We start from the raw sequence: 16,679 nt of genomic DNA, 5'->3' as shown, positions 1-16,679 counted from the left end.
AGCACTTATTCATCAGAAAAGTTAATCTGTAATATAAGAACCAGCGCAGTGAAGTGGAACATTGACATAAACAAGTAAAGGTTTCTGGTGAATGAATAAAGCTTCAAGTGTTATACCTGTTTGTATTTTTGACTCTGGTTTGACTTTTAAATTCTTTTACTCTATTCATTTTCACAGGTCCTCTATTGATCTTCATGTATGAAGTGTGTGTATATATATATATATACATATATATATATATATATATATATATATATAGGGGTTCTGACCACTGAAGAACAGGGTAAAAGGGGGCTAACAAAGTACGTAGAGAAACAGATGGACTACAATCTGTAATTGTAGAACTACGAAGTGCACCTATATAGTAAGTGGAGCTGATAAAATGGACAATGAGCGTAGAAACAAGGAGGTGGTCATAATGTTATGCCTGATCGGTGTATGTATGTGTGTGTATAAGGATGTATATTTAGAGGGGCTTCCCAGCAGGAAGGTTGCTGTCTGAAGGGGTACGGTACTCTAAAAAGTTTGGAAACCACTGTTCTACATTGAGCACAAAGGTAACACTACACTTACTTGCGTTATATGACGGGTCACTGGTTCTAGTGTTTTATTATGGGCAGTAATTATAGAAACAATAAACTTTTATTTATATGGCACCTTTTTAACACAAGTACAAGCGCTTAAGAGGGAATTTAAAACATAATAAAAGATTATTATAAATGTAAAAAAAAAACCCTGCAAAAACAGCTACAAATAAGGGGCATTAAACGAAAAAGGGAAGACAAATAGACAATTAAATGAGAGAAATGGGTTTATTGCATTTTGGCTGTCTGAACTGCGCCCCCGTGTGGCGAGCGGCTAATATGGCAAGTTTCAAAGTTTATTCCAGATGTGCACGTCCCTCACTTTTCATCCAGCTTCACGGCTTTAAAGCCTCTTAGATCACCAGCTGTTGTTAAATGGGATCATCAGTAAGCAGATCTTTTATTTTCTGCACATTTGAAATCAGCTGAGCTTTCACCTCCAGCATGTCTCTCTCTCCGTTTACTGGCGCGGGGTAATAGATAACAGCGCGTGTGATAGGTTTAAACATTAATTCGCCTCCTCGTGGGACCCGCCGCTCGGGACGCGCTGAGCGCAGATTCACAGGGGAGCCTCTCTGTGAAGATGATCAGCTTCGCTCAGATCCTCTCCGAGGTCGGAGATTTTGGGACTTTTCAGAAGCGCCTGCTGGTGGCCATATGCATCCCCAACTTCTTCACAGCTTTCCACATGTTCGGTCAGGTCTTCACCGGCCTGACCTTCAGACACCACTGCAACACAGACTGGATCCGCAAACAAGGGCCAAACCTGACCCTCCAGCAGCAGCTCAACCTGACCATCCCCAGACAGCAGGACGGCCAGTATGACAGCTGCAGCATGTTCACTCCTGTCGACCTCGGACTGGAAGACATTGAAGCGTTTGGACTAAACGAAACCACAAAGTGCACAAACGGCTCTGTGTATGAAGCTCCTGAAGGCAGCAGCACTTTGATAACAGAGGTGGGCGTAATGCATTTGTAGGCCAAACGGTGTCATTTTGAAGCTAATGCTGGGTTTTGGATTCAGCAGCAATGGAAGTTAATATACTTGTCACCAGCAAAACCAGCATAAGTTGTGTTTTGGATGGTGGTATGTTGGTCAGCAGCAATGGAAGTTAATGCCCACACAGAAATCTGATATATGGCAATACATGGATTATATATATATGGATAAGTCATATAAAGACATATATGTGAAATATATACCATCTTATTTGAAATTGGCCATTTTCAAATATGGATAATATATTTCAGCCATATATCGACATATACAAACATATAAGTGTAATGCATATATTTAACAATATTATGATATAAAGCATTGTTCATATATGGATGGCATATTTTACACAAATGCTAGCTTCATGTTATAAGATTTATCATGTGCATTGCTGGTGTATTTCATTTAGATGTTTTGCATTAAAAAAGTCTTTTGGTGTTTGTATCAGACATATATCAGACAGTATATATATGATCTATATAATATTATTATGTATTAAGTCCTCACCTATCAGACATATATGTATGGCCCATATATTAGGCATCTATGTCCAGTATTTGATATAAATGTACGTAACATATATGTACATATGTTTTGAAATATGTGCCTGACCCTTTATGATATATGTGCATATATGGCCATATACCACATTTCCATATAGGTATGTTGGTCACAAGGAAAACCAGCATATGTTTTATTTTGGATGCTGCTATGCTGGTCAGCAGCAATGGAAGTTAATATACTGGTCACCCGCATATGTTGGGTTTTGGGTGTTAATATGCTGGTTTTTCAGTTTTTGACATGATTTGAAAATGCCTGTTGTCCTTTTCATTGTGTCTTAATTTCATACAGAATAGATCAATAGAAACAGCCTAAAATAACTTGGAAAAAAGTCTGGTTCCATTGACTTACATTACAAGTAAAATAGGTTTTTTCCTTCTCTTGTAAAGTTACCATTTTGGAGATACGAGGTTTTCTTCCAACAACAGTGACATATTATGTTTTGGATGCTGGCTGGTACACCAGCACTAGACCAGGATGGAGTTCATGTGCTGTTTGGTTCAGCAGGGAGATTTTGGATTATGACTGCTTAGAAAACGATCCGATGCGTCATTAACTAATTCATGTGGAACAACTACATTTAGTATGATGAGGAAAAATGCCACAGAACTTGTTCTGATTGGTGTAATGTTTTGAAATTTTGTATAGTTATAGATAATGTGAATGTCTAACAGTAACTGAGTTTTTTTAGATTACATACCATATTTATTCTTTTATTCACAGTTTGAATTTTCTTGGATATTTTACAAAATAAGTTAAAATGTATAACATGACCAAACTGCTGTGCTTTTTCTTTTTTGCATATACAAACTGATTGAGTAATTTAAACTAAAGCAGAATTAATTAAATTATTTCAAATAGATTTTTTGTAAGATGTTTCAAGTTTAGTGACAAAATTCTCATTAACACAACACAGTAAGGTTTGGTTAGAAATAATGTTTTTTTTCCTTTTAGAATCTGTAAACTGTTGGCAAGTATTTTAAAGGTTATTATTATTATTATTAAAATGTATTGTTGCATTATTAAAATATATATTATATATAAAATGTATATATATATATATATATATATATATACATATATATATATATATATTTATTTATTTATTTTTCTCAAGTTGTTTACATGGAAAGCAAAGTAAACAGTTTTAAACAGTTAAAAATAATACAAACTCTTTTTTTGTAATTAAAAAAGCTAAATGATGGCCTTTAGTAATGAGACACAGATATGTGGACATAAAGGTATTAAGTGTCAAAAACATTTAAAAAGGGAATGATCAAATTTACATTTTTACTGTAGCTTATACTGTAGAGCAGGGATGCTAAATCCTGGTCCTGGAGATCTACCACCCTAAAAAGTTCAGATCCAGCACACTTGGCTCCAATATTCAGATGCTCCTGAAGGCCTTCATTACCTGGATCAGGTGTAATAGATTAAGGTTGGAGCTAAACTTGATGCAGCAGCAGGCATCCTAACAAAAACTAAACAGAGAGATCGTATCACTCCCATTTTAAAAGAACTGCACTGACTACCTGTATCGTTCAGGATAGATTTTAAAGTCCTGTTACTAGTTTTTAAGGCTCTAAATTACCTTAAAGCACCGCTTACATCACTGTCTGTGTGTTTATGTTCCAGCATGTGATTGTAAAGCTGCAGATAATGACCTGCAAATGCCTTGCTTACAATGCAGAAAACACTGAGAGGCCTTGTTCAGTCATTCTGCTTCTGAACTGAGGAACTCAATTCCACCTTTTATTAGACAGTCAGGCTCAGTGTTTACTTCTAAAAAGCATCTAAACACGTATCTCTTTAACTTAACGTTTAATTACAACTCTACTTCTCGTGATATTTATCCTTTTAATTTGATCTGTGTCATTTTCTTATGTTTCTTCATTAATACTTATAATTTCTTGTATTACTGTTTAACTTTGTCACCTGTCTGTAAAGCACTTTGAGCTGCCACTGGCATGAAAAATGTTATATAAATAAACATTATTATTATTGTTGTTAAACTCTGTAGGATTGGGCACCCCTGCTGTAGAACTCCTAAATTGTATGAATATTGTTTTCATAATTATGATTGACACTCAAACATTAATGAACATGGTTTGAGACTGTTTTATTAGTGACCTAATATCCACTAAAGTTATATAGTTTAAAATAAGCTAGTAAACGCAGATATCTTAAGCTTCCAGTTGTGAATAGTCTGTTCTTGTTCCTCTCAAAAGTGCTCAATCCAATTATTGTTAAAAACTGCTCTGATCATTTCTCTCTCCTTCCGTCTCTTCAGAGCCTTCTCTCCTGTTTTTGTCTCGCAGTTTAACCTGGTATGTGACAGTAAGAGTCTGAATGAGGCCTCTCAGTCCATCTACATGGCTGGACTTCTCGTTGGAGCGCTGGTGTTTGGGCCGATGGCAGACAGGTATGTATAGTCGCTACTCAGATTTAGTCTTTGTGCTGGAACCCTGCCACTTAACATTTACATCAATAGTTTGGTGAAAATCAAATTTGACAGTTTTCTCCCCTCACCTCAAATGTAGTCAAACTGCCACGGTGTGTTTAGTGTCTAGAGTTTGCTTCTTTAGTTTTGCACTGGAGCTACGAGGCTAATGTAGCTAACGAGTAATGGAAGCTTATGTCCACTAACATTGCCTGACATAAAAATTGACAAAAATTAATGTTGCAATGGTGTAATAACTAAAAACAGTAGCAAAACTGAAGCCCTAATTCAGGCCATACTTTAGTCCATTTTACTCGATACTTCTTAGCTAAATTAGCCTCATAGCTCCAGTGGAAAACTAAAGAAGCAAACTGAAGATGTCAAACATGTCTGATCCACTGTGTTTCGTATAATGGGATTTCATTGTTACCCTGGTCAGGCTCTGCCCTGGTCTTGTCTCCTGTTTATCCTAGCCCTGCCCCCTTGTTATCATGTTTGCCTATGTTTTGTTTGCTGGCCTGCCCCTCAGTCATTGTTTTCACCCATTTCTTGTGCAGTTTCAGTGTGTATATAGTTCTTAGTTCTCTGCCCTGCATTGTTTGTTTCAACACTGTGTTTAGTTCCGTGTGTTTCATTTACCAGCTTGTATTCAGCTTTCTTCCCTTTCTTTTGGTTACTCCATTATTTTCCTTCTTTTTCTTTCAAAACTCTAATATATGTAACAGGCATATGCATCCTGCCTCCTTGTGTGCCTTGCCAGCCACCACATTAGAGGGGAACAATTTGCTGTTCCTTTAAAGGAATAATTCGGCAAACAAAATCAAATTTACATGATTTTCCAATTACCTCAAATGCAGTCGGTCAGCCATTTTGCTTCTTTAGGTTAGAACTTGAGCTGCTAGGCTAATGGTGCAAACAAACACTGGAAGTCAGTAGTCACCCAAACTGTTTCCACAAATACATGCCAAAATCATGTCGATAAACTTTGTAAACTTAAAAAAATTATTTATTAAAAAGGCACAGACAGAACTTACACATTTAAGCTAAAACTGGAACTACACTATCATCCACAAGTTGACTATTGACTTCCAGTGTTTGTTAGCAATGTTAACCTCTCTACTCCAGTTCCAATTCTAAAGTAAAAAAGTAAAATTTGGACACCAAACACATCTTGGCTGATCTGCATTTGGGGTAAGTGGAAAATCATTCAATTCAGATTTTTGCCAAGCTAATTCTTTTAAGTAACAGTCACAACAGTGGCGTCAATCCTGAATAAGTATCTGTAGACATGTATCTGTGTTTTTTCTCCTGCAGATACGGCCGACGTTTTGTTACTCTACTCTCGCTGGCCCTGCAGTTCCTGTTTGGCGTGGGCGCCGCCTTCTCCCCAAATTTCTACGTCTACATCGCCCTCCGTTTTGTGGTCGGCACGTCCATATCTGGCATCTCCATGAACACTTATGTTTTAGGTGCTGATGAATTTAATACCAACCTTGAGATTAAATTTTTACATGTTGTTCTTGTGTGACTTGTTTTACATGCAGATCAGACACAGTAGCCTCAAGCTAGAGCTACTTACAGAGCTGTGACCTTCAAATTATGACTTAATTTAATATATAAATTCTGCTTATTATGCACAGCACTGTGATAATTCATGACTAATCATCTGTAGGCACTGAATGGTGTGGGACATCCAAGCGGGCACTCTTCACCATCCTCTCCCATTGCTGCTACGCCCTGGGGCTGATGGTGCTCTCCGGTGTGGCCTATGGCATCCGCAATTGGAGGATCCTGCAGATAGTTCTATCCGCTCCGGTCCTGACCATGGCTGTGTACTTCTGGTGAGGTGTATTTATGTTGCTTTTTCTTATCATCTTTTTAAAATCCTGTTTATGCACCACATTAATTTGTGTTCTATTGATCTGCTTAAAAGAGATGGTAATTTTTCTAGCTAACTATGCCCATTCTGGGAGCAGCACAGCAGAGCCTTAGCCAATGGCACAGTCAAGAGTAGTCAGTCATTACTGGGATTTGAACCCATAACCTTCTGGTTACTACCTCATCGCTCTTACCACTCACAAGTCATCAGTCCACAGAATGTTATTCTAAAAGGTTGGGGGGTCAAGCTTTTTGGCAATGTGAGAAGTTCCTCTTGTTTAGCAGTACCTTTTTTGCTTTGCAACTCTACCATGGATGCCATTTTTGCCCCCTCTCTTTCTAATGGTGGCATCATGAAGGCTGACCTGAGGCAAGCAAGACCTGCAGTTCCTTTGGGTTCATCTGGGTTCTTTTATGACTTCCTGGACGAGTCGTTGCTGTGCTTTTGGAGGAATTTTGGTATGCCAACCACTTCTGGGAAGATTGACCACTTTTTTCTCCTTTTGGCTCTCTCTGTGGTTCACAGGAGTCGCAGAGCCTTAGAAATGGCTTTACAGAGTGATATACTGCTTTTTGAGCACTATTCTTTAAGCTTATTTCACATTGCTGAAAAGGTTCTATTTAGATGATGTTTAGATTCAGCAGGGCTGGCAGTAATCAAGCCCAGATGTGTCTAGTTTAATTCATCCCAGTTATCAACCAAACTGGGTTAATAGATTGATTGAGTAACAAAGGGGGCAATTACTTTTTCACACAGGGCCAGTTGACATTGGATAACTTTTTTTTCCTTCACTAAATGAAATGGTCATTTAAAAAATGTATTATGTGTTTACTCTTTCTGTAATCTAAAATTCTCAATAAAGATCTGATACAATGAAGCGGAACAAATATGTATATATGAAATATGAAATAGAAGAAATCAGGAGGGAACATTCTTTACATAGTAGTTTAGCAGTATGGTCTCAGCGATAAGGGTTCTATGTAGTACCAAATTTTTTTTTTGGACATTAACAATATTGGAACCTTTCTTTAGTGCTTTATAGAACCTTTAAAAAAAAACAACAACAAAAATGGTTCTCTATATGACCATTGCTTTTCCTAAAGAACCTATGGGGGACCTCATTTTTATGGTGTAATTACTGGGAAATTCGTAGTATACTTTAAAAAAATAAAGATTCCTACATGGTTCTTGGCTTAGATGCATGGTTCTACAAAAAAAACTTAATTTAGTAGAACTTTTACAGTATGTGGCGGTTCTTTAAACTTCAAAAAGTTTCTTTACAAGCATACATTTCATTAACAAACATTCTTAAAAGAACCATCCATTGTAAGGTTGTTTAGGGGTCTAAAAGTGGTTCTTCTACATTCTTCAAAAGGGTTCTTCCAAGGCTCTTTAGCGAAGACAGTGGTTATATCTATCTATCTATCTCTCTCTCTCTCTCTCTCTCTCTCTCTCTCTCTCTTATATATGATATTATATATATAATATATTATTATATATATTATATATATAGAACCATGACATGACATGGTTCTTCTCCATGATGGAGAACTTGTTGTATATAGTAAATAGATCCATATCACTTGTACACTGTTGGTTTTATGTTTTCTCTGTTTTAGAAAACATCATCAGTGCCTAATGAATGCTCGGGGACAGAAGCAGAGCTATATGACTTTTCTATGTGTTGCAGGATCCTACCAGAATCAGCCCGATGGCTCCTGACTCAGGGCAGACAGGAAGAGGCCAGGAGGATTATCCTGAAGGCAGCCCGGGTCAATGGCAGGAAAGTTCCAGACTCTTTACTGGACAAGGTGATTTTTAAAAATGAATGAATTAAATGACGTCTCTGTCCATAACAGTCATTAATGGTATGTGAGTGGAGTGTGTAATCTGAATGAATGGTCCATCAGCTGGAGGCCGAGAGCACAGCCAAAACGGGCAGCATGCTGGACCTGTTCCGAGTGGGAAACCTGAGGAAGAGGGCACTCATCATGAGCTATATCTGGTGAGTTCAAACAGTGCTAGTTATGCAAACACTGTCAAGCATTCACACAAACCTGCAGTTACTGGCCATGAATTTTTGGCACCCATTCTTTATGCTTTTCAGATCGTTGTAGGAGGATAGTTTGCATAACACAACAAGTTTGTAATATATTGCCAGACAGATGAAATGTATGCTAACATTGCAACATGCTGGTTACTAGTTCACCTCTTTGGCAGGTTTGTGACCAGCCTGGTTTACTATGGAGTCAGTCTGAATGTGGGGAACTTTGGCCTGGACATCTACCTCACTCAGCTCATCTTTGGCATTGCAGAGCTCCCTGCCCGCCTCGGCTGCTATCCGCTAATCGAACGCTTTGGCAGGAAGAAAAGTCAGAGCGCAGCGCTGCTCCTCGGGGGGACGGCCTGCCTTGTGATTCTCGCCGTCCCATCAGGTGTGTACAGTGCTCCGTTTTATATGGAGCTGTAGCCAGGCACGTGCACAAATAGACCACAAAGGAGGCCTTGAGCCAACGGCCTTTGTACTGAGACTGAGCAAGTGCCCTTTTGGTCAGCATGCATAATAATTGTGTTTTGTGTGGCTGTTCATCAAGATCCATTTCAGCAAGGCTTAATGTCTCCCAGTGAATAGACCTAGAGGTTTGGGTCAGGTTCTAAAAGCTTCATTACTCTTGAACGCCCCCCTCTGGCGCATACTGTCGCTTATGGAGATGTAACCCTGACCTGTCATGGATCCACCCATCACCATAGCTCTGGAAATCCCACCAATAAAGCACAATTAAGGTGATACTTTGCACAGTGTGGATATTTTTATAACAACCAAAAAAAAAAAACAGTGGTAGGGGACGCTAATAACAGCCTCTGTGTGACTGTTAAAAAGAGTTGCAAGGTTGACAGCAAGTAGGTAGGATAGTGGGTAATGTTACAGCCTGTATGCGGGAGGTTGGGGTTTAAATACCTGCTCAGGCAGTAACTTTAGAATTGGGAAAAACTCTTAACACTACATTTGGGTTCCTCTGAAACATGATTACTCCATCTCTCTTGGTAATTGTGGTTGCAATATGCTGTAAATTCAATTAAGTTTAATTCATTCACATTCATGTTGCCCTTTTTTCCACTTGAGCCCCAACAAAATGTCTGTGCACCAGCCTGGGCTATAGCGATATTCTATGTTAGGACTTTCACAAAGAATGAAGCACAAAGGTGGCCAGGCATGTCGTAAGAAACCTACAGTGTGTTTGCATGTGTCATGAAGAGGATTGGTGACTTTTATGCAACCGGACAGACTTAAATAGAGGCTGTGAATTAGACATGTCTAACCTTAAAAAAATCTGGATGAATAAATGACTGAATGGAACCGATGGGATGGTCAGATCACATTATTACTGTCTATACAGTAATATAAAGCCTCTATAAAGCCTTGAAACTTGAAACTCCTCTTTTCCCAGAATACCCTGTGGTGGTGACTGTAATAGCAGTGATAGGAAAGTTCTCGCTTGCTGCTTCATTTTCCATAGCATATGTGTACACTGCAGAACTTTATCCCACTGTTGTGAGGTGAGTCTGTTTACATTTCTGTAATATAATATACTGTGAATTCTTTAATTCTGAGTGCATTTTTTACATGCGCTTAATAATCCAATAACTGCAGAAAATCAGGTTTTGTCAGTTATCCGATCAACATGTTTACATGCACTTGAATAATCAGATAATGGGGAAAGCTCAGGGTCTACAAGAATCAGGCAGTAATCAGATTTCTGCTTTGCAACCAGCCAATAAACTCATAGAAGATGACGTGATGTAATCATAATGTAAACTCAAACTTCATGCTGCGGCTTTTTTTTTAATCATTGCACCACTTTACCTGAAGATATGAACATGCATCATCTAGAAGATGAAGAATATTTAAATCCTTCATTTCATCAAGCATGTAGTTGGTTTCAGAGTGTTGCGGGTGCTGTCAGAGAACGCTGCTTGCTTATTTCCAGTACTGTGGTCTGTTTTCACACATGCACAGAGAAATCTGAAAGAAATCTGAGTAATAGTGTACATGCACTGGGAAATCTGATTACTGAGCTAAAATCTTCTTAATCGGATTTCTAGACATTAATCTGATATCAGAAATCAGAGTATGATGTTCACATTTCCATTTGAATAATCAGATAACTGCAAAAAATCCAATTATGATCGGATTATTGAGTGCATGAAAACACACTCATTATTAATTAATTAAAGCTGCAAGATGTAAGATTTGGGGATTTGGAGACCTCTCTGGCAGAAATGTGTAACTGCACACAATATATGGAAGAACATTTTGCACTGTGGGTTGGTTTCAGACCCCTTCCCTGAGCTGATGAATCTGATAATTGTGAGTGCGTTGAAGGAGTATTTAAAGAGTACTAAGTCAAAATTTGATTTGATATTATTTCATGTTTTACAGGGCATCTCACAGCAGTGCACACACACCATATTTTAGCCTGTTTCTTCTTCTCCTGATGCGTTGATGCTGCTTCCTTCATTTTTTAACAAAAAATCCAGCTTTAATTAATTCTTAATTATGTTTAAGCTATGATTTTTTTTAACTTGATTGAAATTTTATTTAGCTATTTGTATTTCTGCGTTAAAGTCAACATGCATGGGAGATCAAAATTTACCTTCACATTATTTTCCTTCCATATTGTTTTGGCCATTTCGGAACTTTTTGACTATTTTACCATCAACATAACACATGAAAATTCAGAAGACACATGTAGGTTCACAGGTGGATTGTATAGTAAATAAAATGGCTATATTTGAGCTGTAGATATGGTGACCCTTGGTTCCTATCACCACCAGTGTAAAGAAATCCAAGCCAGTAAGTTTCTCTACAGTAAATCGCTTCACATCAAACCACTTTGAATGAATGTGTTTACATCTCAACGACTTAATTATGCAGACATTTTGAAAAATGAATGGAATTCCCCTTTAACCTGTTGGCCTGTGTGTTGCAGACAGAATGGGGTTGGGCTGAACTCCATGTGTGCGCGTGTGGCTGGTATTCTGGCTCCTCTTATCGGTCTGCTGGATGTCTATCACTACGCCATTCCCATGGTCATCTACGGCTCCCTGCCGTTTTTGGGCGGGGCGCTTTGTTTCATGCTGCCAGAGACTCTGAACACAGAGCTTCTGGACCATACTGACGCTCTGATGGATCACAGCTCGTGAGTTTAAACATCATATCTCTGAAATGGTCTCTTTTCAGACAAAAGCAAATGCATGTTTTGTTTGTTGCCATTTCATTGGTCTGTTCATCATGTACTGTTCGCACAATGTATAAAAAATATTTTTGACAATATAAATATTAATTTGCCTTAAAATCAAAGCAAGCAACAGAGCTTTCCTTTACTAATATATGTATGCATTTCTTATTTGTAGGACATCAAAGAAAGGAAGTGTTGAAAATGGAATCCATCAGCAAATATCAACTGAAGAAATAGTGAAGAGCACGAAATTATGAGACACTGAGACATTTCTGTGATACATTTATTTCTTAAAGCTGTAGACAGTGTGCCTTATTGTGTATTATATTGCTGAACAGTAGCAAAGGACCAAAGGTACTAGAAGCACCCAAAATGATGTGGAGGATGAGGATGATGAATTCATTGTTGGGGTTATAGTTAATATATTTAAAATAATAGTTTTTAATAGATCATATTTTTTAAATAATTGTTTACAGCTTTTATGGAACCTGCAAGTCAGTTTCAGCAGAGCTGAGCAGGCTGCAGACCCAGTCGTAAGAATGTAATAATCTTTAATTCATACTGTTGATTCATTTTTTAAAATACAGAGCTTTTGTACTTTAATGTTAACATAATGCTGTCTACTTGGCTGCAATTGATTTGTAGCAAAAGCAAAAAAACATTCTGGAAGTTCTGACTGGAGAGGAAATGAATGTATTTTGTATGTCTTTATGGAATAAACTCTGACAGCAAATTCTGTGCAGCTCTTAAATGTGTGATCATATAAGTTTCTGTGAATTTAAAACAAAAAAAAAGATTTTGTGATGCATCTTCACTTGTCAAAAGCTCTTGTGATCTTGTTTGCTATTGAAACTGCTGTATCTCTAGCCAGTATTCTTGGCATGCAGTGTAATCATTAGTATATTCCACAGTGCTAATTCACATACCAAGCTGTAGCCTCTATTTATGTTTAATGCATCATTCTGTTTTCTCTTGTAGATTACAGTTGTGTGCAAAAGTTTGGGCACCCTTGGTCAAATGACGTTTTCTTGATTTTATAAGTAAAAATAAGTTAACACCTCGGCCCAATCCCATCTGCCCCTACCTCTTAGCCCTTAGCCCTCTGTTTTGCGCATTCACGCCTAGGGATAGGGTGTCCTGATTTTTGTTGAGATGGAGGGGTAGAGTTAGTAAGTGTTAGGCTACATGGCCCTCCAAACAGAGCTTTTTTAGAGGCACACTCCAAACAGAGGAAAAAAAAGAAAAAACAGTGTTCTGACGAACTGTGCTACCTTGTCGAAATGTCCTACCGTACCGCATATTTTAAGTAGCGCTCTACATAAAACTGTAGGTAGGATATTTTGATGGCCTAAATTATCCTATCAGAAAATGCTACCAGCAGTGAAATCTATAGATAGGATAATCTGATAGCCTAAATCTCCTTATCAGTAACGTTAAACGTTGCCAGCATTAAAAGAATAATTAGGATATTGTGATCGCCTAAAATCACCTTATCAGTAAGTAAGTAATAATATTAATCGGTATATACTGAATTAACGTTAAAAACGCAACTAAACGTTTGAAAGATTAAATTATTGCGCTATCGTGAAAATGATATGCGCATGCTCAGTAGGACAAATTCATAGAACACCGGCAAGATGGCTGCGCGAGCGACCAAAACACCCTAAAATGTGAGTATTTTCTGTTAAAAAATTACTATAACCATTGGATTGTGTTAGTTTAATGTCGTTTCAATGTATTATGGTTCTTTTCGTCATAACAAGCATAAAAACGCTAATAGTATGCTAACGTCTCGGTAGCTAGCTAGCTAATTTCCCTTTACACCTTAAACAGTCCAGCAGGTCTGACGGCTGAAGCGCCAGAATGTAACTGCTGCTCCTTTTAAGGTGGAGCCGGGAAATTTGAACGAGAATCTGGCGAATAGCTGACTTCAGCTTCATATCACTGAAGAATTAGGGGTGGGCGATAATAAATAATTATGGTATCCCCCTCTTTGAAGGCAAAAGATGCCCTAAATTTAACTAAAGCCCAGGAGTGAAGTTGCTGAACTTTACCGCTTCTCTGCTGTCACTGCAGACTGGCAGGGTCGCCTACAGAGCAGCACTAGTAGCCTGTTAATGAAGTAACGTTCTTCTTTATTTGAGGGTCCCATTTCGTAGGGAAGATTTCAACCACTAACCTACCCCTTGTAACTCAGTTCTAAGGGGCAAGGTGACACTCGAAAACCACGGGTAGGGGTAAAAGTAAGAAATGCGACTGGGCCATCCTCTACAGAGAACACACTTCTGCATATTTTAACGGACAGTTACTTTTTATTTGCTGAATAATACATAGAATAAAATGTGCCATGTGCAAAAATTATGGCACACTTTATATTTTATGTTGGTTTTCAAAAATGTTAAACTCAAATAAATAGGAATTCTGGCCCAAAATTAGGAGACAAATGCCAATTTAAGTGTGTTCTCTGTAAAATATGTGTTAATTTATTTTCAATTAGAAAATCAACAAAACATGTTATTTGACCAGGCGTGTTCAGACTTTGGCATAAGACTCTGTTCTTTATTCAGCTGTTGTAAATTACTTATTTATGCTTTTTTAAAAGCTCAGTGTTATTTCTTCATGTTTGTGTTTGTGAAATTGTTTAAATACATTCATCTTAGAATTAGAATCAAATGAAAGAGGCTTTGGGTGGTGACTCCAAAACTAAATGCCACCATTTTCTTCACAGTCCACCGTCTCCAAAGCTGAAACCTCGATCTAAATAGAAATAGAATAAAGACAGTATATTGTGTGCTTTTGTATTAGACATATGTTAACAAATATGAAAACATGGTATAAAACAAAAATAAACGTTCAACCTCCTCCCTCAAGCCCACCCACCAGATCATACACATTTGTACATACACTTGGTTACTTAGACACACAGTACTGTGCAAAAGTCTTAAAACGTTGCGTTTTATAATAATAATAATAATAATAATAATAATAATAATAATGATAACATGATAAATATAAATAAATAATATGTTGTGATTTGATGTGTGTTAGTGTGTCACCTTAAAGGAACACCTAGCCAAAACGTAACCAGTTCTACATCAGTTGTATGTAGAACAGTCTAATGTAGTGCTGCTGTAATCTCTAGAGAGATTTTCTAGTTCAAACGCTGGTAAAACCCCCTTCTGATGATTTGAAACTGCTTTGAAGTGGATATGTGAGGGTGGGCTGACGTTTAGAAAATAGAAAAAGATAGAAAATGTTACTGCTAGGAAGCTTAATATCACATATTTATTCACTTCTACATCAGTGCATTACTTTGGCAGTGGGAGGGGACTTTCAGTGGTTGCATGACATTTGTGTAATGCATGCTGGGTATTGTAGTGAGAGAAAACTGATAGATGAAAAATCATGTCCAGCTGAATGCCCCTTTGTGGTTTACTGTATTTATATATGCATTCTCATTGTTGAGATAAACGGTTTTAAACCATTTTTAAGGCTGCCTAAGACTTTTGCACAGTCTTGCACTGTGCACATCCTATCTTGCACATCCTATCTTTGTACACTTACAGCTCACTGGGTTCATATGCCATCAGTGCCGTTAGTTCTGCTCAGCAGCCAGCGGTTCTTGTGCTGCTGGTAGCCGAACCCCTCATCGTAGTTGCCTTTCTTTCTGAACAGTTGCTGGTAGTGGAACACACAGTAGAACTCTCCATAGAGGGGTGCGTAGTTACGAAGACTACAACCAGGGAAGACAAATCGTTCACACAGTCGTTTCATTATAGCAGTGATGATGATGTTTATTTTTTGTTGTTTATTTATGTATTTGAATGAAGTGTGACATTGCTGTACATGCTTTATAAGCAAAGAAAATTCACAGCACAATTGTTTTTGAAATTAGGACAGTATGATTTGCACTTGATTTGTTTCTAGTTCAGTAATTGATTCAGTATTGTGCTCTAGTTAGAATTGTGTATTAATTGATTCATCTGGATTACATTCCTGAAGGTGTAGAAAGATTAGGCCTAGACAGTGGCAGTCCTCAACCAACAGGTGGTAGCAGATTGCCCCACAGTGCCACTCGCTGTGTATAAATGCAGATGCCATTCAGAAAGGAAAGGCCTTGCAGTTTGTAATCAAGGTTTTAAAACTTGCAGTTTTCAGCTTGAATTTTCTTACCTGAGTTTCTGTTTGCAGTGCTTACAGCAGAAACATTTTTTGTGGAAAATGAATTTATCAGCTGCCATTTTCTCCATGGGGTAAACCGGTGTGAGGCATGCAGAGCACATATCCTGAGCAGCCGCCTGAAACTGCAGGCACATCAAGGTTAAAACTGACTTGGAGTCATTTGAGCTATTATCATGTGCTTAATGTTCTCACAGTAAGCATTCCTCTCTTATTTTATATTGTCACTACATATGTCAATAACCAAATAATATTATATATAGTAATGTCATAATATTGCTATGATACAGTCCCCCCCAGTCAAGTGACATGTTTTGTTTTGTGAAAATTTTCTACAAAGAATACAATTAAATATGGACTGTGGTCCAATTTCTATTCATTTGCAGAGTTTAACATATTGAGAAGAAAATAAAACATAAAGTATAAAATATGCCTTTTGCGCAGGCCACATTTTATAGTGTTTTTTCCATATCTTACATTTAGAAAAGAAACAGTAATTGTGCATTATAATGTGCTCTGTGTTCTCTGCAGAGGATCTTACTTTCACTGAGGAAATGGACAAAGCATGTCATTTGACCAGGAGTATTTCAAAAACTGGTTACAGAATGCGTTCATGTGTTAGCTGGAACTTTCTGCTTCTGTTTTGCTGCATTCCACTTATCATGTCTTTAATTGGAATTGGAAGTCTCAAATCAATAGAAGAGAAGTTCTTGTTTGTTGTACCTTCCCATTTTACTGAGTGAACAGTGAGTGTCTAATGTCTCTCATAGAAACCATGAAACAGTTCCACCGTTCACCA

The 16,679-nt window shown here is 37.7% G+C and overlaps 1 protein-coding gene across 2 annotated transcripts; it reads left to right on the top strand.

The window, feature by feature from the left end:
• Positions 1-936: 936 nt before the first annotated feature.
• Positions 937-12,437, top strand: slc22a13b (solute carrier family 22 member 13b). 2 transcript variants are annotated; one of them, XM_036558341.1, is made up of 10 exons: positions 938-1,542; positions 4,461-4,564; positions 5,897-6,051; positions 6,255-6,423; positions 8,152-8,272; positions 8,372-8,466; positions 8,682-8,896; positions 9,911-10,019; positions 11,453-11,662; positions 11,877-12,437. In XM_036558341.1, the coding sequence occupies exons 1-10, from the start codon at positions 1,168-1,170 to the stop codon at positions 11,956-11,958; spliced, it is 1,635 nt and encodes a 544-aa protein (XP_036414234.1). In that variant the 5' UTR covers positions 938-1,167; the 3' UTR covers positions 11,959-12,437. The 2 variants fall into 2 exon arrangements, with proteins under 2 accessions (XP_036414235.1, XP_036414234.1); XM_036558342.1 differs by lacking the exon at positions 9,911-10,019 and having other exon boundaries at positions 937-1,542; positions 11,457-11,662; positions 11,877-12,088.
• Positions 12,438-16,679: the final 4,242 nt, after the last annotated feature.

This window comes from Colossoma macropomum, unplaced genomic scaffold (genome assembly GCF_904425465.1).
Source record: "Colossoma macropomum unplaced genomic scaffold, Colossoma_macropomum, whole genome shotgun sequence".
In the NCBI taxonomy this organism is placed as follows: domain Eukaryota; kingdom Metazoa; phylum Chordata; class Actinopteri; order Characiformes; family Serrasalmidae; genus Colossoma; species Colossoma macropomum.
This window is presented reverse-complemented; position numbering and strand designations above follow the sequence as displayed.

Excerpts from the sequence above, each read along its gene's own strand:
- slc22a13b (XM_036558341.1), top strand. The coding sequence starts at position 1,168 with ATGATCAGCTTCGCTCAGATCCTCTCCGAGGTCGGAGATTTTGGGACT. Across the intron at positions 6,052-6,254 it reads CATGAACACTTATGTTTTAG|GCACTGAATGGTGTGGGACA; the intron begins GTGCTGATGAAT and ends AATCATCTGTAG. Across the intron at positions 10,020-11,452 it reads CTTTATCCCACTGTTGTGAG|ACAGAATGGGGTTGGGCTGA; the intron begins GTGAGTCTGTTT and ends TGTGTGTTGCAG.